This window comes from Nuphar pumila, chromosome 1, assembly GCF_984573655.1.
Source record: "Nuphar pumila chromosome 1, dmNupPumi1.hap1.1, whole genome shotgun sequence".
In the NCBI taxonomy this organism is placed as follows: domain Eukaryota; kingdom Viridiplantae; phylum Streptophyta; class Magnoliopsida; order Nymphaeales; family Nymphaeaceae; genus Nuphar; species Nuphar pumila.
In genome coordinates, this window is record NC_143249.1 from 39,079,581 (window position 1) to 39,103,930 (window position 24,350).

Genomic DNA, 24,350 nt, shown 5'->3' on the forward strand with positions numbered 1-24,350 from the left:
CTTTACAAGAATTATTGCGAGTCAGAAGGAGGATCACCAATATGAGAAACTTAAGTCGCTTGCTCAACAAGAAGATTCCTCGTTCACACTCAAGGATGATGACAGTGTCTGAATGCAAAAGCGACTTTGGGTCCCTAGCGACCCTAAATTAAAAGAATAATTATTGGGTGAAGCACATAAGTCCAAGTATACCGTACACCCAGGAAGTACAAAAATGTTTAAAGACTTACAACAGGGGTATTGGTGGAACGGAATGAAACGTGAAATCGCAAGACAAGTAAAATTAGGTTTTAACTGCTTATTTTTGTGAGTCCATTTCTATCATGGCTCGATATAACTCTATTTATTGGCTTGAATTTGCCAGTTATGTCTCGAAGTGCTTGACTTGCCAGCAAGTCAACATCGAACATCAGAAACCTGGTGGAATGCTGCAGCAGATGAAAATCCCGCAATGAAAATAAGAAGAAATCACCATGGATTTCGTGGTGGGTTTACCCAAAACCCGAAGACAACATGACACCATATGGGTAATAGTGGACAAACTTACCAAATCGGCTCACTTTTTGCCCATACGGATCAATCAATCTCTAAAGAGCTTAGCAGATTTATATATTAGAGAAACAATTTGTTTGCACGGAGTGCTAGTCTTGATCATATCCGATCAGGATCCACGGTTTACTTCACGGTTTTGAGGGCAATTATAACAAGCCCTGGGTACGAAGCTAAAACTGGGTACTGCTTTTCATTCCCAAATCGATGGGCAATCGGAGAGGACCATACAGACTCTGGAAGATATATTGCGAGCTTGTATGCTGGATTGGAAAAGTGAGTGGGACAAACATGTGGTTTTGGCCTAGTTCGCTTATAATAAGAGTTACCATGCGAGCATAGGTATGGCTCCTTTCGAGGCTCTGTACGGACGACATTGCAGATCACCTGTGTATTGGGATGAAGTGGGTGAATGATCCATTGAATCATCAATCATACTACAACACTATACTCAACAGGTCCAGATGATAAGAGATAGATTGTGGACAGCTCAGTGCCGACGAAGGGCTATGCGGACCAAAGACGCAGAGAACTCACATTCGAAGTGGGAGATCAGGTCTTTGTAAAGGTGTCATCAACCAAAAGTGTTTTTTGATTTGACAAGAAAGGAAAATTGAGCCCCAGATATATGGGTAAATTCGAGATTTTAGAGCGAGTTGATGAAAAAGCTTATCGAGTAGCTCTACCCTCTCAGTACGCACAGATCCATAATGTATATCATGTGTCTATGCTGAGAAAGTATGTCCACGATCCGTCCCATGTGATTCAGTACGAAGATGTGGATATACGGGAAGACCTGACTGTTGAAGAAAAGCCGATGAAAATTTTAGAGTGAAGTGAACGAGTGTTAGATCCAAGACTATTCTTCTCGTCAAGATTAGATGGCAAAATCATGGCATCGAAGAAAGCACATGGGAACCTGAGGCCAATATGAGAGAAAAGTACCCCAATCTTTTTTAGTAGTCTTTGAATGAGAATTTTGAGGACAGAATTCTTTTTACGAGGATAGGATGTAACACTTGTAAAATTTTATTGCCTAATGCGACTTGAATTTCAAGCACAAAATTTGGTACGAGGATATTTTCATTGCTTTTATTTTTATTCTTATTTGGGTCCCGGATATCCTATTCGTATCTTCGATATTGGATCTCGGATATCCTGTTTGGATCTTCGATATTGGATCCTAGATATTTTTCGGATCTTCGATATCAGATTTTAGAAACCTTGGCTGGATATCCGATACTAGATCTAAAATGTGTTGGTTGGATCTTTAACATCGAATTTCCGATATCTTAGTATAGATTTTATATCGAAATGGTAATGGTCCAATTAAAATTTCTGATATTGGATCCATAGTAATTTATTTGGATCCATATCAGAAGTTTAAATATTTTAATTTTACACTAAAAGAGTAGAACCTTGGATTGGAACCGAAAAGTCCCAAGAGGGATCCGATCCGTGTTGGATTGTGGGTCCTCATGTGAAAAACCCAATCAAATATTTTTTCTAATCGCGAATTTTTTTTAACCCACGCCATCACAAGCTAGGTTGTGGCGTGTTTAGACCCTAAAGGAGGTGTAACGCAAATGGTGGGGTCCATGCTGAACCCTAGCAAATGAAAAAAATCGTGAAACATAAAAAAAAAAAGGGAAAGCAAAACAGGCTAAAACGTGAAAGGGAAAGGAAGGGGCCGTGAAACCCCCTATTCACATAGAGTGGAGAGGAAAAAGGGGGAAACTGACCCCCGCCTCTCACCCATGAACTCTCCTTCCCCCTTTCACGAGATTTTTTCTTAAAAAACCTCCCAGCAAATGCAAATTGTCTTTCATCTCTTTCTCTTTCTCTTTCTCTTTCTCTTTCTCTTTCTCTTTCTCTTTCGCTTTCTCTTACGCGGCCCAGAGAAGGGAGTCTTCACGCAACTACGGCAGCGAGTAGGAAGCAGCCAAGAGGTTGGATTCTCGATTCAACGTAAAGGTAGGGTTTTCTGTGATTTACGATGTACTTTGTCCCAAGCTTGTCGTGAGTTGCAATACAAACCCAAAACAAAAAACAAACAAGGAATTTGATCTTTAATTTGATTATTGTCTTGCTTGTTGTGACCATACATGGATGTCTCTGAAAACCTCATGGATGACGTCATATTACCTTGGTGTTATATTAATGGATGCCATGGTTGTATTTGGGGTTTCTTGCTGTGATAAGGTAAAACCTGACCTATTTAGTGAATTGATCTATATACATGGTTCTGCCTTAAGAATTTAATTCGGTGTTCCAATGAGTCCTTTTCTTCATCTTTAATTTAACCATATTGGATATGCTTTTGTAAGTCCAGGCATTTTTATACAAACTGTTGTATTCGGTATTATGTCAATAAAGGGAATTTCTAAATCTACGTGTTTAGCTAATAGACTCAATGAGAAAATTTCTAGTATGACTGATTCTACACAGGAGTATGGCTGATTAATCAGTAAAAAAATTTCTGTTAGACGGTGTTGTTTAGTCATGGTAGTACACAGTTTAGTGTGAACTCTAAATTGGTTGTTCTTAGATTAATTTCAGCCTAGACAATAACCATCCCTGTAAGCAATAACGGATGAAAATTTGTATGACAGCATTGAGTTATTTGTTGAACTTGGGCCTGAATGGTAAATCGCTGTTTGATATACCATTTAAATTTGTCCTTACCGTTGTATATATATTTTACCCTGTATCGCTCACCTCGCTTTATTCTGTTAATAAGGTTTGATAACTGCTGTTAAAAGAAAAAGGTTATGTACACATATGTGTGTGCTCAAATTTCTGCACACCCATATGTGTGTGGGTTGATACTTTTGCACACATACCTGTGTTTAAAAATGTTGCATACCCATCTGTGTGTACGTGAAATATTTTTTGCACACATACGTGAGTATTGTTCAAACAGGGCCTTCCTTGTTAAAGAAAAAGATTCTACACACATATGTGGGTGTTAAAAAAATTTCTGCACACCCGTATGTGTGTGTTAAGTTGTTAACACATTTGCACATATATGTGCCTGGGTTAAAACTTTTGCACAATATGGTTCAAACAAGGTATTAAAGGAATGTTTTGCACTCATCTGTGTGTTAAAACGTCTGCACATATATGCATGTTTGTGTAAAATTTTATGCACCTACAGTTGTGTCTGTTACAACTTCTGCATAGATAGGATACCTTAGTTTAAAATTCTGTATTGAGACAGTGAAGGAAAATTTATCAAATGAAAATGTTCAGTTGAGTCCTGGTAAATGTAGTTGCTTTTGATTCCAGTATTCTGAAACTGAATTTCTGCATTATCCTTGTTTCCAATTCGATATGAGAAACTTACTTCTTTTTATATATGAATCAGCAAGATAAATGGCGGCATTAAGTTCAATGACAGAAACCAAGATTTGTGTATTTACATTGATTATTTTCGATGTTAAGTTCCATGACAAAAATCAGTGTCTGCATGTTTACACTGGATGTTTTTCTGCATCATGTTTACACTGGATGTTTTTCTAGCAGTCACCGTATTTTACCTTAGATAGTTCTTAAAAATGTTCTTTTATGACAAAACTATAAAATGCGTGTTTTGCCTCAAAAACTTTTTGTAAACTGTTCATATGAGAATTTTAATATAGTATTGATGACTTAGCAATAGTAGAGTTATGACATTTGCAATTTTTGCTTTTATGAACTTTATTATTGCATTGATGCTTAGTGACTATTGGCTTTAAGCTACCTGCAATTCTTGCAAAATGAGCTTATGATCGAGCCGGTAGTTCGGGTGAAACATAGTTGTGCCATGTGAACACGGGTTATGCCGTTATATGTAAATAGATGTCATGTGTAGTACTAGTAATGGATTAATGAAGGCGCATGGGATGCCGAATCTGGGACTTGCAACTAATAGATCTAAGGGTATGACACATACTCTTAAAAAGCCTTATAAATCTAATTCACGTGAACTCATAACTCTGAGTTTTTGCCTGACTGGTTGAAAGGTACCGAAGCACTCCTGCTCGACGGTTTAAAGGTATCGGAGCACATTGAGTGGGATTGTACGAATAAATTGATATTTGACAACCTGCCTACCTAAGGTGGGGATATTTTGGAAACATATTACTATTGTGGTATGATTTGTTACTTAAATGAGTACCTGTAACATCAAGCTTCTGAGTTCAAATCATGTAGAACCCCTGAGAGGTCTGGTAAAAAATAAATAAATTATAAGATAAGTAACCCAGTCAGACTCGGGCTTACCTTAGAGAGGGTAGGTAGTACACAACTTCAGGGACGTGTTAATTAGCTTCGAGCGACAATGGCTGGTTGGTCCCCAGTCCTCGGAGTTAGGGGACCCGGACTACCAAATTGTCCTAGGTGGTAGATCCAAGTTCTTATGCAGAAGTTAAGGATGCATCCTGTTTGTTTAGCCTTCAGGAGGTTCTCTCGGTTATTAAATCGCTCCTTTAAGATTTCAGTTTCAGTTAAACATTCAAGTTAATAAAAAACTCAACATAACAAACCCCCGAATATTCTCTTCTGATACAATTGCCTTGGCCTGCGAGTACCCACGGAATAATTAAAGAGAAACTTAAATTAAGTATTTTATGTTCTTTATTCATGTGAAATCTATAAGATTCTCTGCCTCAACTTGTTATCATTTATTGTGTTTATTCATATATCATAAATGAGTTATGTTGTTAAATGTTCCTGGGATATTCATTTAATTATTCCATGTTATGCTATAGCTTTACAATTCATTGAATATCCAATAACATTGCACATCCATGTTACATTGTATACATGCATAATCATAGTAATTATACTACTCAGACTGGTTGTAGTCTGATCCTATTATTTTATCATTCTCAGGTGAAGAATAGACGACACAGAGTGATTGCGGAATGATGTACAGACCATGATGCACGAATTTTTGATGTTCCCGGAGCAGCTTGAATTAGCTTAGATATTTTCATTTTTGCTTTTGTAATATTCTGAACATTTGGTTTACTATCAAATTTCATTGGTAATGAAATGAATAGTGTTGCTTTGATTTCCCTATTACGTAGACAAAATGCTTAACCTGGAATGGATCGAATAGTTTCGTTGTTAAAAAAAATCCTCAAAATTCAGGTTAAATTTCGAGTCATTACAGTTATCCCACATCTTGCTTATTGGTATTATTAAAAAAAAATAATGACAAATAACCCTTTTAGAAGAAACATCATAAAATGTTAAATAATTAGAAAAAAATAATCATTTGAAAATACCATAAACTATAATTTGGAATCTATGTAACATAGACACGCCATTTGGGGTGTCGTAAGAGTGTCGACACGGCAAGACACGGGTACTGGTATCGGACTCAGTGTGGGTACATCCCGAGTCAGGTCTAGTACTGATCCAGGTTAGGTCCAACCCAGAACCGATCCAAACTTATGTTTTTTAAGGTTTTTGAAAGGGCGCAGCCATTTTTGGTCTCTCTCTCTCCAGTCTCGTTCCCCCCCCCTCCCCTCTCTCTCTTGATCCCCCCTCTCGTCTTCCTCTCTCTCTGGTTTTCCCCCTTGTCTCTACCCCCCCCCCCCGAGAGAGAGAGGAGGAGGAGACACGGAGAGAGCGAGAAGAAGAAGAAACGAAGGAGGACGAGAGAGAGAGGAAGAAGAAGAAAGTGGCGGAGAGAGAAAAAGGAGGGGGGAGGCGTACCTGGCTTCTTCTTTTGTCGATGTTAGAGAGAGAGAAAGAAAAGGAACAACGCATTTTATTTTAGAAAAAAAAATATCAAACTACCCATCCTTTCTTTAAAAAAAATCATCCACACCCCCAATCTCCCCAAAATATCATCCTCACCCCGAATCTCCCCAAAAATATATAATATATATAGAAGATGGATTGTGTCCAACACGATCCAAAGTCGAAACAAATCATATATATATAGCTAGTCGTGTCCTCGTACCCGCAATTTTTTAAATTGTCGTGTCATACCCTACATCTCGTACCCATACCCATGTCCATCCTTTATAAATGTGTATAAATAACCTAAATATCATACAGTTATGGATACGGTGGGCCAATATGAGTTGCAAAAGCAGGAAGAGTATAAAATAATCAAGAGTCCTACAATAATTTGGATACATAAAGTGTAACAAGGTACGTCACATGGATATGGATGCAGGAATGGGACATGATGCGGGTACTCTTGGTACGATAAGATAATTCTCAAAAGTAGGACATGAGGACACGGTTGTAGACACAAATGTATATGTGAGTGCATGTATAAAAAACCAAATAATTGAAACTAAGCTGAAATTGAAATGTAATGAATTTGTTGACAAATTTTAAAAGAAAAAGAATGGAAGTGAATACAAAATATGTAAATAAGATCATAAAAGGAAATAGATAATGTTAATGACACAATGTTGACTTTGTGCAAAACTAGTTTTATTGTGCCCATGAAGTGTCCTAGAGTGTCAGAGTGTTGTGTCATGTCGACATGGGATACACATGCTAAGTGAAGTGCCCGTGTGACACAGATAATAAGCTTCCTAAATGAATATATGAATCTTTGGAATTAGGACAATTTACAAAAAAAGGAATTTTAACAGATAATTTACCATAAAATTTTGCAGTATAACAAACATCCACCTTGCTTATCAATATCACTGTATGTAAAGAATGAGCCATATAAGAAAGATTGATATCATAGATCTATGCTTAATCGAACAATTATAGCCTTTAGAATGATTTTTCATGTTTGAATAATTAGGCCTACATATATCTGAAAAAACATACCTGTGGTTGACTTGAAAGAACAATTCCACGAACCTTCAAAAGTGTGACATTTAACTTTTGGATATATCTTTCTAGATCATTCAACGCTTCTTTAATGGCTATGAATTTCTCAATTGTGCTTGAAGGTGGTTGATCTCGTATAGTAATTTTTCCAAAGGATCGTCCTAAACGACCCTGCTCTTTGAGCGCCGTAAGGACTAGCATGGTAATTGCTATAAACATTAAAATCGAAGGAAATACATGTGCAAGCAAGTTCCTGAATAAAATGAGATAACTAAACATCAATAAGTAGACTTTTGCAAAAGGAAAAAAGAGAAAACTGTAAATTCTTTTCAGAAATGCTTCTAGCAGCAAATGCTTCACAAACACAGCTTACAACAGAATTATTAACTGAAACACCATCTAAAATTACCATTTGATCGATTGTGAAAACCATATAATATTGTTGCATCTAACTAGTCCAAAATGCAATGGAACATTTACAACACATGTATATAGGTAAAGCATCATCATCAACCACTTCCTTATCGCATTTTTACTATGTTGGCATGGATTAACCTCAAACAGAAATTCACATATATCCACCCAATATTGATGTAAACTTAAAAGCAAAGTAGACATTACTGTTGCACATGCTAAGGTTAGATTCAAAAAGAAACCCGTGCAGAAAAGGCAAGTAGCTTTACTTCTTGAAACTGGAGTGCCAATAATGATTTCTCCACAAAAAAAATTCATATTCCATTTATATACATCTAGTCAGCATAAGTTGTTCCTCTTAGTTATCTTCAAAAAAGCTACCTACATATTTGTGATTCAAATTGTAGAGCTAGCATAACTCTTTAACAAGAATCCAGGCATTACTCATATTTGTGTTATTAATTTTCCTCCAAATAAATGACAGCCTACATTAGACTCTCCTTAAGATAAACTCAGTAGTCATTATATTAAGAAACTTATCAAATGATGAGATTAAGACAAAAGCTTTACTTTGTATGTCAAATATCAACTATCAATTTGTAATTGTGTGAGTGATCATTAACTATGAATTTTAGGAAAGAGAGTTCAACGATCAATAGAAGTTCTTTTGTGACAAAGTGTACATTCTATGTAAATGTTATAAGCATGGGCAGCATTTGCTTCTGATTTCAATCTTCTTGGGAATAAATTTTGTAAATCCTTGTTAATATGGACATAACCAGCATATAAGTTTAAGCCTATCAGCAACACAAGGAGAATGTGTGGTCGGTTGTGTTTCGTACCTTAATTCAAAGACATCTCAAATTCATGAGGTTGAACTTTTCAGGGCAGGAAATTATCAAAAAGAACTATCACAAACCATATACTGCAACTACAATAGAGAGAGAGAGATTCATGCAAACAATTGCACAGCGCTTTATGGAAAAGTTTGCAACCACAAAATGATTTGCAATAAACTAGAAATATTTACCTGAAAATCAGAGTATATGCAAATGCAAGAAACGAAATAGTTAGATGTGGCTTCTCCCAATGCCTAAGCTTGTTAAAACATTGACCAACGATAATGAAAGGAAGCAGTATTTCCTGCATTGCAACAAAATAAAAATGAACTCCCTCACTGACAATATAAGAAAAAGTTAGAATGCGTGATTGACATTAATAATTAGTGATGATGTCACATGGTTACGGGTACGGGTATGGGAGTTGACACGGCAATTTCAAAAAATGTGGGTACGGGGACACGGCTATATATATATAATTATATATAGTGTGGGTCCAGTGTAAGATCCATATAATAGTTTATAGATCCAATGCAGCTTTTAGTAAAAAAACAGTTTTTAGTAAAAAAATAATTTTATTGATGTTTTTAATAAATGTGAGGAGCAGACTGATATTTTTGATAAAGAAAATGGTTAACTGATATTTTTAATAAAAAAAAGTAAAAAAGGTATAATATTAAAAAATTAAAATGAAATGTGGGTATAAAAAAAGAGGGAGAGAGGGGCATTTGTCAGACCGCCTCTCTCTCTCTCTCCCTGTGTGGGTCTAAAACCGAAGAAGAAGAAGGGAGAATGGAGTCCGAAGAAGAGAAAAAGAAAAATGCGGAAGAGGTACACATCTCTCTCACCTTTTTTCTTTCTTCTTTCTTCTTTCTTTCTCTTTCCTCCTCCTCTTCTTCTTCTCTCTCTCCCACCTTCTTCCTTCTTTCTTTCTCTTTCCTTTTCTTCTTCTCTCTCTCGACGAGATAGAGAGAGACAAAGGGGAAAACGAGATTGGGGAAGACGAGGTAGAGAGAGAGAGAGAAAGGGGGTACACGAGAGGGGGTTAGGGCATGGGGAGAGACCCGAGAGAGAGAGAGGGTTTTCATCGGGCCAGGTAAAAAAGGACCTGAACGGGTCGGGTCTTCATTGGACCTGACCCAATGCAGAGCGGGACCCTGCGTACCCGCACTGCGCTCGGTGGCGGTAGCCGTGTCGACATGGGTACGGCACCCTTTTAGGTGTGTCTATGTTACATAGGTGATGACACAATCCCTTAAAATATTCATGATTGGAACTACATTGATCCATGCATCAAATAGATTCCTAATCATGGTCCAAGAAGCCAGCTATTAGTAAAGGAAAGCAAACAAACAAAAATGAAATGAGAATTTCGTGCAACATGACATAAAACAAGCCAAGGATCGCAGAACAATATCTGAAAGATGGGCATCTCTGCCAAGTGTTCTATGCTCTGATACTATATATATATATATATATATATATATATATATATATATATACACATGTCCTGGTTACTATTGTCAGGACTGATTTCCTATTTTCATAAATGGATATACACAATCCTAAACCATTAAAGCATGAATAGTGTGATACACTGCTGTTAGGTTCATGAATTATTAAGGTCTGACAGGATCTTGCATGCATTACCTAATGTTTTGTTGTAGGTTGTCTATTGGCATAAGTTGGTGCTTGAATGTGGTTTAAGCTCAAAATTTGTAAGATGCAGCGTGGGATCATTGAAACATAACCTGAAAATTTTCAGTTGTGTATAATAGTGTTCATTTTACACTGTTTAGGGAGGATGGACACATAAAACTGAAATTTTATATGTAATGTATCTTGCTTTGTCGTCTCTAGCTGAACATTATACTTTTGTCTAGAGTCCATGTGTTATTTAAAAGCTTGTGTATTGGATTGTATGGAAACACTTGCCATGGAGGTCTATGCTTTCACTTGATTGTTATGAATTAGGTTTAATGAAAATATGTTCTAGAACTTAATAAATACTGTGTAAGTTTTGATATGAATAAAGGTAAATCATGGAACATATACACACCTATATATAGGTGTCAAGAACATGTTGAAATGTTATTTCTAAGAAAGTTATATAACTGTTATTGTTATGATTATGGTACTCATGAGTGTGAGCATGATTCAATTATTAGTAATTCTTCTTGAACATGTATGCTTGATTAATATGTGAAATGGTACATGTACACTCACACACTTAAAGAAACCATGGATTGGTTAATACCCGTATGTGATGTAGGTAACACACACATAGTGAAAATGCATATGAATGAGTAATGACATGCATATGTTTGGGTTTATGATTGCATGAGTGCACATGCTTTTGGCACTTTGGCCTAGTGTTATGAATAAAACACTACTCGGTTTTATTATGTGATGCATCGATGGCCTAAATGGACCATCATCGGCCTGGAGAGTCGTGGGTTTGGTTTTCTTTTACTTATGTTTTTAACTGCATCACTTAAACCACATAAGATGGTTTGGCACATTACTACATTGTTCTAGTTGTTTATACGGGCTGGAGTTCCGCAAGGGAGGATGCTGGTTTTCATTTTACTTTTGCATATGGTGTTGCAAACTTAAAGAATTGACTTAAATAAAAATATAATGAATAAGAATAATGTAATATACATTCTGGGATATCTCATCTGGAGTATGAGAATCCTAGAGATCCGGTCTTGGGGAGACTGTGAGAATACAAAAACTCTGTGTGCTGTAATTTTGCCCCCTGAACCCGATATTGAGGTTCTTTCTCCTGGCCACGGTTTTAAGGAGATTCCATCACTTTACCCGGAAGTGGTGTATTTGACACAGTTGTGGTTTATGGTACCAAGGAAGTGGCACTTGTGGGTGTGGGGTATCCCTTGTGTCTCCGACATTAGATATGAAGGTCTAATGTTCCGAAGGTAATTCGATCGAGGGCTAAGTTGGAACCCAGTAATAAAATACAAATTGTGTGTTAAGCTACCCTGGGAACCTACTTGACCTCGGGGATTGTACCCGTTTAGTGTATCCGCGGGCAACGGTAATTAAAAAGAGGAACTTAAAGTTGCGTTCATTTAATAGGGCATCTATGTCACACGGACTCGGCTAGGGAGGTGCCGCACCCGAGTCGACACGCCCCGACACGGGTGCGGACACGGGTGCGGCCTCGGACACGGCCTGGACTCGGTCAACGCCGAGTCGGACTCGATCAACGAGTCCAGGCCGAGTCCGTCTTAATTTTGGACTCGGTCAACGTTGACCGAGTCCAAAAATGTCCATTTTTAGTACAAAAAATAAAAAAAAAAAGATCTTTTTATATATTTTTTAAAAATATATATATATATAGCATAAGTCTTAAACATTAGGCCCAGAAAAAAAAATTATTCTTAAATATTATCATTTAATTCTCTCTCTCAATCTTAAAAGCTAATAAATTCTCATCCACGAGTACCAACACTTTTCATCCACCAAGTTCTCTCTCTTATAAAAGCTAATAAATTCTCATCCACGAGTAGCAACACTTTCTCATCCACCGAGATCTCTCTCTCTCTCTCTCTCTCTCTCTCTCTTTCAAATCTAGCTTTGAAAAATTAAAAGCTTTTAATGCTTTTAATTAATGTTATGAATTTTAGCAAAAGATATTTAATGCATTTACCAGAACATGCTTTTAGTTAATGCTTTTAATTAATACCTTGATGATGTTTTATTCCCATGGTAGCTAAGACTCGGCTGAGTCAATGATAAACTCAGCCTAGTTTGGTTCTAACCCAGTTATACTACTATTTTAACTCAGTTAGTTCAGGATCTGAGACAACTTGGAAGAGTCACGAGCCGAGTCCAAAATTTATATAGACATATGCACACACTGGATATATATATATATATATTTTTTTTTTAAATATATATATATATAGCCGAGTCCCTGTGTCCAAAATTTTTAAAATTGCGCCGCACCCGTGTCGCACCCGCACCCATGTGACATAGTAGGGCATGCATATGAAAAGATGAAACTTAAATGAAAGATAACAGAAGAAATCATGCATTGCACATAATCATGCATTTTCCTGTTATGCATTAGATCATGCATGTTTGAATCATTCTCTATATCATGACATGATTTGGTGGTAGCATATGATTTACTTCTTGAAATCATGTTGCAAGGTTTGGTTATTTAGTTCTTGATATATGGTATTGCTTTACTGAACTTGACTGGTGAGCATATGTAATTGTTGGTAGGTATGAATATTTGAATGCTGCAAATTTTATATTTGCACTCACTTAAATCATTGCATGAAATCTTATCCATGTTCTTTGTCTCACCTGGTTTCTTTAGAAGTAGTTGTGCTCAGAATTTCGATTCTGACACCCTACTTTGTTGGTTTTTCACAGAACATGGTGAACAGTGAGGCTGGACTGTCTACTGGGAATGGATGAGAATCATACTTGAGCTTGTCAGCTTCAGCAGGGGACAGAGTGGTTTCTTCTTTTAGTTCTTTTTAATTTTTGCAGTTGTTACTTCACTTTTGAGTTGTGTATGAGACTTTTAGTGGTTCATTAATAAAAGAGTTTTAGTTGTTTCTTATGGATGATGGTTGCAACTTCGTTTGTGGTGGTTGGGCTATCCAATGGAAATTGGAACTGTGAAGACCCCGGATCTCTGGGAAGGTTTCCGCATTGAAAAAAAAAACGCATTTTTAAATGGTATGGATTGGGGTCGTTACAGTTAGGGCATGGGAAGAGACCTGAGAGAGAGAGAGAGGGTTTTCATCGGGCCAGGTAAAAAAGGACCTGAACGGGTCAGGTCTTCATTGGACCCGACCCAATGCAGAGCGGGACCCTGCGTACCCGCACTGCGCTCGGTGGCGGTACCCGTGTCGACACGGGTACGGCACCCTTTTAGGTGTGTCTATGTTACATAGGTGATGACACAATCCCTTAAAATATTCATGATTGGAACTACATTGATCCATGCATCAAATAGATTCCTAATCATGGTCCAAGAAGCCAGCTATTAGTAAAGGAAAGCAAACAGACAATAATGAAATGAGAATTTCGTGCAACATGACATAAAACAAGCCAAGGATCGCAGAACAATATCTGAAAGATGGGCATCTCCACATAAGGTAACTTTGGGAAATACAAAAAAAAAAAAGAATATTTGTATCAGAAGAAAGTAACCATAAAGTCAGTGTCTACTAGCAACAAACAATTTATACCATTTTGAATCATCCCCATTGAACCACTAGTTCTGTGAAGGTTATTTTGGTTATCCATGATAAAATATAACAATTAAAAATAAATGAATGAAAAATTATGGTTCCTAAGTTTGTAATCCATTAAACTCTCTTAGGGGGATCCAGTATCTATGGAAGATTAACATCCAGTAAATGTTGAATACACAATCAAGTTCATCAGAACAATGTATTCTCTCCATCATCATATCCAAAAATATATTAACTCTCCCAAACAAGATTACGCAACTCTTGCGTCTCATTGGGATTCTGTTACCCATGGACACTACCATGTAGTAGATGTTGAAAATGCAAGCAAGTAGATGGTTTTCAGAATAATATAATCCTCCATTATCATCCTTTTAATGTGTGACATCCAACAAAAAAAGACCTATCCAGTCCATGCCACATCTCCATTCTATTGCCATCCAAGATGGAATCTAGGAATACTTTGAAACTGGACCTTTCTTTATTAGTGAAATATGGACATGGAACCAAACTTTTGAAGGTTCTAGGTGCACTGAAATCTCAACCATTAAACTTACCTCATAATGGTAACTTCACTTTAATAAATTCCCATTAATTGTTATTTTGTTTCCTACTAGACAAATTAAAAAATCAAGTGAATTTATTGTTGCAATTGATGAGGGGTGGAAGAAGGATTAGATGATATGAATTTCAGGGATAATGCATAGCAGTCTCTTTTGTGTTGTGGGCTTATTTGAAGTGAAAATCTCTTAGATATGGAACACTAAAGTAAAAAGAAAGATTTAACACAGCTCCATGGAGAGCTAATTCTAGTTGGATAGCATTGTAGAATCAAAGAGGTAATAAAGAAAGAAAGAACCCAACTCTTTATGTCAAAACAGATACATCAATTCCTTCAATCAATACTAAAAGCTGACCAGAAATGCTACCAAAATTATCAAGATCAATAAGTTAAGCAATATGAATATGGGATAAAATAGATTAGTATGATTAATTTGCAACTGAATTACAAAGGCCCCAAGTGTATGAAACATGAGAACAAAAAAGAAGAATTCACAAGAATGTAGATAAATACAACTAATGCACCTTCAATTGGATGCACACGTGCATCATGAGACTTCAAGAAGAGTTTTGGGACGTTGAAGCAAGTGTCAGAAGCAGTCACCTGGGCCATGGATCCCCAAGGCCAAAAGTCCTGGTAGACTGAGGCCTATGTCACACGGATACTCTATTTTGACTCTTGTCATGTGCCCCCTTATATGCTAGACATATTGGAAACTCCATACAAATGGTTGTAGCACCTTATCAGAAGCTGTATCCATGTGGCATAGGCTGAGGTAGGAGAATAATTGTTTACTATTCTTTGAAAAAATTAAAAATGGATTTCTTTAGACATGGGAGCTTAAGAGGATCCCATGTGCTCAAGAATGCTGGTTTGTGACTTGATGACCACAGATGGCTTTGTAAGGAGTATATGGCTTGTAGGTAATGAACCTGTTGGAACTATATCAAGCCATACTTATAGATTTCCTATTATGAGTAGGGGTATTTTTGTCCTAAACCCCTTGTGTACAATTTAGCATTTACTTCCTATTTAGAAGGGCATTTTTGTAATATCGTGTATTTTCACACTTAGTTAAATTTGAGATTTTCGAAAATTTGGCTAAGTATAGAAGAAAAATTGGTAGGTTCTCGATTTTAGGCCGATGCTTTGGAGTCTGGGCTTGGCCCAGGTCTCATTGTCAAGGCCTAAACGAGCCACTTAAAATATGAGAAAAAGTTTTATTTTCGACCTTTAAATTCAAGCGAAATTCGAGCAAAATTCTGGTTATTTTCGAGCGAAATTCGAGTTATATATCGTTGGATGCGTCTCAAAATTCTAAACGTAACGATATTTTATTTTCTTTGATTCGGGCTACGGTTGGCCCAAAAATTGTATTTTTTATAAATTTGAGCAGTTTGTCGGTTTGGATCCAGATTTGGATCAGACTGGATCTGATGGATTTGATCTAAATTAATATGGATTTGGACTCTATCCAAGACCCATGTTAATCTGGATTGAATCCAGCTCAAGACCCATTTGTATTTTTGAGATGGATTTGGATCTTGGATCTGAATCCAAATCCATGCCCAACAGTTTTTCCAACTTTAAATTCATTAGAAACCTTTAAATTGGAGTTAATTAAGGTTAAAAAGCCTCCCTAGTTAATTTGGCTATTTTTGAAAACTTTTAAATAATTATTAATCATTTAATACTAATTAATTAATTAATTTTATTAATTCCGAATTTATAATTATATAGATGATTTAAACTTCTTAAAGGAGTCCTTGTACATGCCTTAGAAGGCTAAAGAAAGTTTTGGAAAGGCTTTTAAAGAAAATTGAAAACTTTAGGAAAAAGTCAAATTTGAGAGTTTAGAAAATTTTGGAAAGGGAAGGTGAGAGAATCCTCAAAAGAGGAAACTCCCCATCTCCAGCCCATCTAGAAAGGGCTTGAGAAGGGGGAGGGCATCAACCCCTCTTGGCCTATTTAAACATCAAAAAAAAAAAATAAGAAAGAAAAAGAGAAAGAGAGGAAGAAGAGGAGGAGGAGATCAATTTTTCTCCATCCATCCACGTTTTTTATCTTTCACCACTGTTTTTGGGTGATCTACATCTAAGGTAGGGGTCTCCTCTCTTGAATCAAGTGAGAAATCAAATGCCGGTTTGATTTTCATGCAATATTTTGATGAAAATCCATGGGAAAAGTCTTTATATGGATGTTTTCTCAAAAACACATGGAGGATGATTGATGGATCTTCCTCCATGATTGTATTCTTGATTTCTTTCATCTTTCCAATGAAACAAAATTCTGTACATGCTAAAACAGATTTTTTATTGGTGGTAAGAGTGTTTCTTTTAGAGCTCTCTTTGATGAATATCGATTTTCATGGATGGATCATGCTATGGATTGGGTAGATGCATGTAAATATATGTTGAAACAATGTTGTATGCATGTATTTTTCAGTAAAAGTGTGTATCATGGTGGGGTTATTGAGAAAATTGAATATGCATGCATTCTTAAATAAGCATTCACAAGTAAGCTTAATGTTCATGTTATATTTCTGAACATGCATATGTTTTGATTTGCTTTGCAAGCATATGTGAACGTGATCATGTTTAAACATGCATACTTAGGCTATGAATCTTGTAAATGCATGTCTGTACAAACCTGAAAATGTTTACAACATGTTTCATTCATGTAACTCCGCATAGTCCATGCATAGTTTTAAAGAAAAAAAATCTGGTAACAATAGTGGACCCTTTTTTTTAAGGTCTCACGCCTGGCAGTGCCTTGACAGGCCTGCCAAGTCCGGCTGGACTGTGTCCAGACGGCCTGGCAAGGCCTGCTGAGCCACAGGGCTCAGGTCCAAGAAGAAAGAAAAAAACAAAGAGGGGATTTTTAAAACAAAAAAAAGGATTTTTAAAACAAAAAAAGGGGGTTTTAAGGGTTGTCAGTCAGGCCCTGACAGCACACACACAGGCCCGGTTTGGGCCTGTGCATGGGCTGTCAAGCCCAGTCGACAGGCTCGGCTAGCCCAGGGCTGGCAGGGACCTCCTAGGCCCAGTCCAGCCCTTGGGCAGGACTGGGACAGGCCTGGCAGTCCACTGCCAGGCCCGGCCAGGGTCTGTTCAGACCAGACCCAGCCGACTAGGTCGGTTGGGTGTCAACCCTTAAAAAATATATATATTTGTAGTTTTATATTTTTGTGTGCCTAATCTGAAAGTCGAAATTCTATATGTATAAAACATTCTAGATTTGCAATATGTGTATGCATTATGATTTTTATACGTGCTAAGGGTGGAGTTTTTCGCATACTTTGACGTGGTGTGACATGCTTAAGTTATGCGCCATTACAACCTGCACTTAAGAGCATGTTTACACGTGATATTGATTTGTATTTGGCATGTGCGTAAGCATCTAAATATTCATATGTATTAAACTGGGTACACTTGTGTTTGTACTTAAGGTTTGGATCCGGGTCCGGATCCAAACATCCCTTGTGTAACATGTCTAATTGATATTGGACAAACTTGTAAATGCTGTAACTTATTAGGGCTATTTGTGTCATATAGCCATGTATTAGGTCATGTAAGTATTGAAAAGATCACGATTTTTCGATAATGGAAAAACGTGATTAGTTGCAGCCCCATTCACTTTCTTCTTTGCGGCTTCTTGTTCATCAACTCTGGACTATTCTCACATGGTATCAGAGCAGCTCTGATCCAAGGGCTGAAGGTTTTTCCATCAGGTACGTTCCTAAGAGACCTCACCCTCCTTATCTCTTCTATTTAATTGTTGTTTTGTGTCTTTAATATTTACTCCCCATTCTATTCTTCTCCAGTTTTCTCTCGATTACGATTATGTTCTTCAGATCTGTAACTGAGTTGGGTTTGTGCTAAACTAGTTTCACGATACTTTTGCCTACTGAAACTTCTCTGGGTTTGCGTCAAATCCATTTCACGACAACCCTATTTCCTGAAACCGATTTGTTCTTGCACCAAATCAGTTTCTCGTCATTTTTTTGTGTTGTTTTGTTTGATTCCTTTCACGTTATTCTTGCATATCGGGTTTGTCTGTTGGATCGGGTTTTGTTTTCCCAGATCTGTGCATCAAATCCAATAACTGGCTAGAATCAGATCTGTAGCCTAAAATTTCCTTTTAGATTTACCTTTCTTCCTTAATCCTTGATTTTAGCATGCTGCCTCTGTTGAGAAACTGTACGGGGTAGTCTCGTAATTATTTAATAATTTGGGTATATCGTATTTCCTCATTATAGCTAAGGGTATTTTTGTATATGTTTGTCTTTTTCCTAATCTCTCTATTTAATGGAGATTAGACCCAATGGATTGCAATGACTCTCTCTCTCTCTCCCTTTTCTGATTTGCGTAAAACCCTTGTGGTCCACAACATGGTATCAGAGCGGGACGCGGTTCTGAGCATCTGACTATATCAACCCACCTGTGGATCGGGTCCTGCGTGCGCAGTATCTGACCTAATCTGTTCGGCTCCAGCGTGTGCAGCATCTGACCTAATTTGTCGTCTTCTTTTTGGGGTCTCGTGTGTTCAGCAGAAACACAGATCTGAACACAGCATCTACAGGATCTGATCTGACGTCTCCCTTCAACAGAAACGCAGATTAGATGATGATCGTTGACAACGTCTACAACTTGTGGAAGTCGAGTTAGTTGTGCGTGGAAGGAGCAGGCAAAACTATCGATCTAAACTGCAGTCTGGATCGGGTTCTTCATATGGTGATCCAACTGTGTTGGATGTGATTTCAAGTGAGTCAATGGGGGTAGAGTGGATGTTGAATAAGTCTCCAGTTTCGAGCATGAATCAGAGGCATAGTCGTGGTGGATGTGTAGTCGTGGTATGCTGCCTACCGTAGTCGTGGTATGCATCTCTATCGTGGTGGATGTATAGTCGTGGTATGCAGCCTATTGTAGTCGTGGTATATAGCCTGTAACGCCCCAAAAATCCAGGACTTGTAACTTTTTAGAATAGTTTAGAAAGCTTTGAAATCATACAATTATCAGAGTTTAAATAATACTTCAGCGGAAAATGATATTTTTAAAATCACAAGTCAATGGACCTTTAGCGCGTTACAGCGTAAACTTTCCTTTTGTCAAATCCCGCACAACCATTGAAATCAAATGGTTTAGAAACAGATTTTCAATAATTGAGAATTCATTTGTTGAAACCAAGAAGAAGCTTACTAAAACAGTTTTATTAACTCACGGTTAAATAAAAGAGAAATTTTGAAACACACTTTATACCAAATTTACCAACATGTCCTCAGGAGCGAAACGTCAGGGAAAGAGCTCTATCTTGATCTAATCACGCCATCATGCCATCGCGACAGTATTACTTATCCATTACCTGCCCATAAAATGGGTTAGTTTCACTAAAAACTGGTAGGTGCACAGACAGGACAATATTGAACATAATTAAGCAGAATAATTTAATGTCAAGTAGACAGGCAATTATATAGCAATTTAATTTCAACAGATTCACAGAGCAACTATCATGAGCACAATGCAAAAATTATTACCAGCATTTTACTGGCATAAGTAGGCTAACTATTACAAGCAAAGCACTGCACAAGAAAGTTAACTAGCAAAACACAATGCTTCATCAACCACACACACAATTCCATAAGTATTGAACATGTTGTACCCTATAACTTTCATATGTGCATAACTGAACACATTGTGTAATCGGATTTAAATTATGTTTCGATATTAACTGGCCAAGCGGGTACGCACAAGGCACGACTCTAGAAACAGCCTAGACTGATCCGGAGGTTTATTATACTATGTATTTTATGATAACCCGGATAGCTGACTGAGTCCGCACCTAAGGGGACGGTCGGTGACCAAGAGAGAAATCCCCAAAGCAGCATAAACAATTGATGCATCCCAAACATGGAGAGCTACCACCTAGGATAATTATAGTAGTCCCATTCCCATAACTCCAGTGACTGGGGAAGCCGAGTCTTTTGCTCGTAACTGCCATTAATGGCCTGTCCATCGAAGTTTTGTACCTTTCTGTCCTCTCTCCTGACAGGAGTCAGCGATTCGAATGAGTACATCAGGGGTAGTTAACTGAAGACCCATTCTACATACTCTAGTCTTTCGACCCACTCGAGTATCTTGCCGGTGAAGGCGAAAACATCACTTATTTAGGTGATCATAACATTTTGTTATTTGCACTCATCGAGGTTGCCACAACCTACTCACCCAATCATCGCAACGTAAGAAGACATACTTGTCAAAAAGTACGGTCGTACATGTCATAAGTACGACTACGATGAAAGGGATATGGTTCCACAAAAGAAACCCCAACAGATATTATCTGCAAAAGAATTAATACAACACAGCCTGGCAAGATAAGTTTTTAAATTCACTTCAACAACATTTTTCATATTTCATGATGCAAGGTCATCTCGGATCTCTCGTCTGATCAACAAAGTACTTAACATGTTGTGCATGTCTAAAAGTACGCTATATTGAACAAGGGAGGTCTGTGGTTTCTCAAACGGAATACCCAACACACAACTTCATAACAATTCAAAGAATATAGGAGTGCTCATTTGGCACGATTCATCCTTAAAAGCCATAATGCCACATTAAGTCATTCACACAAGACACAACACTATCAATCTTACATCCAAAATTTATCTTAGTATCGACATGTTACACTAGATTGATACATAAAGAATGGGTCCTTCAACAGAACCCCACTCATTCATATGCTCATGCCCCTGATCTGGGTTATTCAAAATGAGCCGCAACTTGAGTCAAGGTTATAAAACATTTCTCCCAAGTGTGTGGACTTGGGAGGGCCAAACGTGACTTCGCCACCCTGCGAGACTTAAACATACTTTGCAAAAGTTATGCATTTTGAAGAGCACCAGGTTCGCAGAAGGAAACTCGTTTTTAGAGAACTGAAATGCACAAGCACAACTTCTAGTGTTTTGAAAACAAGTGAAATCAGGATGGGCACAAGACTACATTTATGTAGGTACATATTTACCATAAGTGTCAATATATGCAGGTTATAACATGACGACAAACAGCTCTCGGCTTGCGATGCCGCACATCGAGGGAAAAGCACATAAGTAATACACGAGGTACCAAAACCATACATTGACCACTTAGACAGGCAAACACATAAGGTCATAAGTAATACTCGAGACACAAGGTCGTACCTCACTCAAAGGAAACGTGCAGGCAAAAATGGATGCAAGCAAACAAGGGCATATGTATTTCAAGAAATACGAAACCACACCTCAAATTCATAAACACTACGCAAAATAATAATTGAATAATGAAATTGTACATCCACCCATAGAAAGGTACAGGCAAGTATACATGCAAGCAATTTAGGGCATAAGTATTGCAAAAAGTACGAAACCACCTTCAACCACATAAGCAAATATGCAAATTAATACTCAAAGAGTAAAATCATACATCGACTCATAAATCTGCAGTCAAGAAAATATGCAACGCAGAAGCAATATAAATCTAAGCATATCTAGCATGGGTATCTTAATTGTTTCAACTTAAATACGTTCATCAATTGCCCTTTTGTGCGACTTTACCCTACCTTGGGATGTCGTGCAACTGCGTACGCCTACGCGTGAGGATAATATGAGGGTTGATCCGCAGAGCACGATCGAGACCTGTTGCGTAAATCTGCAAGAGTGTGAAACATTTAATTAAGCTAATCTAATTAATGGTGCGATGAGGACATGGGTAGGTTTAGGCGACAGGGACGAGCCACTGCCGAAAACAGCAAGGCGGCAGGGGCCCTCGGCTCCTTCCGACAGAACAATAAAATAGCAGGGGCTTCGGCCCCTGCCTGACGAGGAAGCGAAGGGCAGGGGCCTCTGCCCCTGCCAAACAAGGTCACGCATGGCAGGGGCATCGGCCCCTACCTGACAAAACAGCTGACAGGGGCCTCGACCCCTGCCTCACGAAGGTAACAAGTGGCAGGGACACTGGTCCCTGCGTGCCAGCTCAGAATGGCAGGGGTTTCGGCCCCTGCCAGACAGAATAATGAAGGGCAGGGGTGTCGACCCCTACCCCGCAGAACAGAGAACGGCAGGGGCCTCGGCCCCCTTGCCTGAAGAACATGATATGGCAGGGGCCTTGGCCCCTGCCTGACAAAAATAGGGAATGGCAGGGGCCCCAGCCCCTGCCTGACGAATCAAGGGACAGCAAGGGCCCCTGCCTGCAGAACCAAACAAATGGCAGGGGCCTCGACCCCTGCCTGACAAAACCACGGAGCCGTAGGAGTGACAAGCCCCCTGCGTGCCGAGAAACAAGAGGCAGCAGGGGGGGTAACCCCTGCCCTCCCAGAAGCCAAGAGGCGGCAGGGGCGAGCCCCTGCCAGCCCAGCAAAACAAAGGGCGACAGGGGCATCGCCCCTGCCAGCCGGAAAAACAGGAAACGGCAGGGGCATTGCCCCTGCTCACCGGAGATTGAGAGGAGGCAAGGGGCTAACCCCTGCCAGAGAGAGAGCTCGAGACGGGGGTGACAGGGGGCAACCGACCTCCCGTCGGTTTCCCTATCACCCACAGGGGTGAGGAGGTGCCGCAGGGGCCATTGGCCCCCCTGCCGGCACTCCAGCGAACCCCCACAAGAGAGAAGGGGACGACAGGGGCCCTGTAGGCCCCCTGTCGGGTTTCCAATGGGCAAAGAGGGAGGTGGGAGGGCGCGGCAGAGGCCGTGCGCCGCCTGCCGGCGTCCTGGCGAGGTGACAGAGAGAGATGGGAGGGGGAGGAGGAGAAGGTGGAGGCTGCATACCTGGAAGGAGAGGAGGCGAGGTGGCTGGCGGTCGGCGGCGTGCGCAGGGAAGGAGGAGGCGTCGGTCGGGGTTGTCGGCGAGGTTGTCGCCTGCAGGGAACGAGAAGGGGGGCGGGGTATCGTTCCTCCCCTCTCGCAATGCTCTTAAAGAGCTCGGGGAGGGGCGACAAAAGGGGAAACCCCGATGGGTTTCCCAATCGGGCCGAAGGCGCGGTGGGGGGGATGCGGCGCACAGGGGGGTTTTGTTTTAAACAAAACCTCTCCTGCGTCGGGTTATGAAACCCTATCGCAGGCGGGCCCGGGTCGGGTCCGGACCCGACCCGTGTCCGATAAATTTTTTTTTTTTTTTTGAAAAAACGTGGGTTTTACATAGCCTGTCGTGGTCGTGGTATGCAGCATATCGCAGTCCTTTATTGAGTCGGTTGTTGTGTATCTCAAATTTCATCGGTGAAATCAAAACTTGATATAGTTGGTTTCATAGTTGGTTGTTGTTGTGTATCAGATCCGGACTTTCAGCAGGCTGTGTTCAGGTGTGATTGTTCCTGCGTTTTGAATCAAGTCAAATTCAGTATCCCATGGCTGAAACACAGAAGTCAGATATGAAGTCTGAAACAGTGGCTGAGTATAAAGCCTTTGCAAACCCTTTTTTCGTATGGATCATCGGTAAAATTGGATGAGACCAACTATGCTAGATGGTCTCGTACATTCATGATGTCTGTATCAGGGCATCGTAGAAAACATATTTTGTTGGAAAATGAGCCCAAAGATAAAACTGGAAAGTATGCTACATGGGAAGAGGACAATGATATTGTCATGTCATGGATTATGAATAGTGTGCAACCTCATATAGTCGATGGGCTTATTTATTACACCTCTGCAAAACAAATGTGGGATAATTTGCAAGATACTTACTCTCTAGAAACTAATGTTAGTCAGATTCTTCAAGTAGAGCAAGAGATTTATAAATTGCAACAAGGAGAGCAAACTCTAGCCCAGTACTATGCCTCTGTGAAGTCAGCCTTTGAGAGGCTAAACGCACATAGACCATTGTGTTGTGACAAACAGAAACTACATCAGGAGCACACCATGGTTGCACAGTTTCTTACAGGATTGTCATCTGAATTCTCAGTTGCTAAAGTTCAGATATTGACAGGCTCAGATG

General features: G+C 39.0%; 1 protein-coding gene across 5 annotated transcripts in view; it reads right to left on the minus strand.

Annotated features, from left to right (window-relative positions):
- The window catches only part of LOC149848750 (chromosome-partitioning protein, putative (DUF639)), a 113,008-nt gene that overhangs the window by 26,033 nt on the left and 62,625 nt on the right, over positions 1-24,350 (minus strand). For 2 of the 5 annotated variants that reach the window (XM_089997202.1, XM_089997209.1), the window contains exons 9-10: positions 8,789-8,901; positions 7,342-7,597 (exon numbers count right to left, since the gene is read on the minus strand). In XM_089997202.1, coding sequence (XP_089853328.1) covers positions 7,342-7,597; positions 8,789-8,901 — 369 coding nt within the window. Of the gene's footprint in view, positions 1-7,163; positions 7,212-7,341; positions 7,598-8,788; positions 8,902-24,350 lie in introns of all 5 variants that reach the window. The other 3 variants (XM_089997217.1, XR_016430401.1, XM_089997229.1) reach the window with 3 other exon arrangements.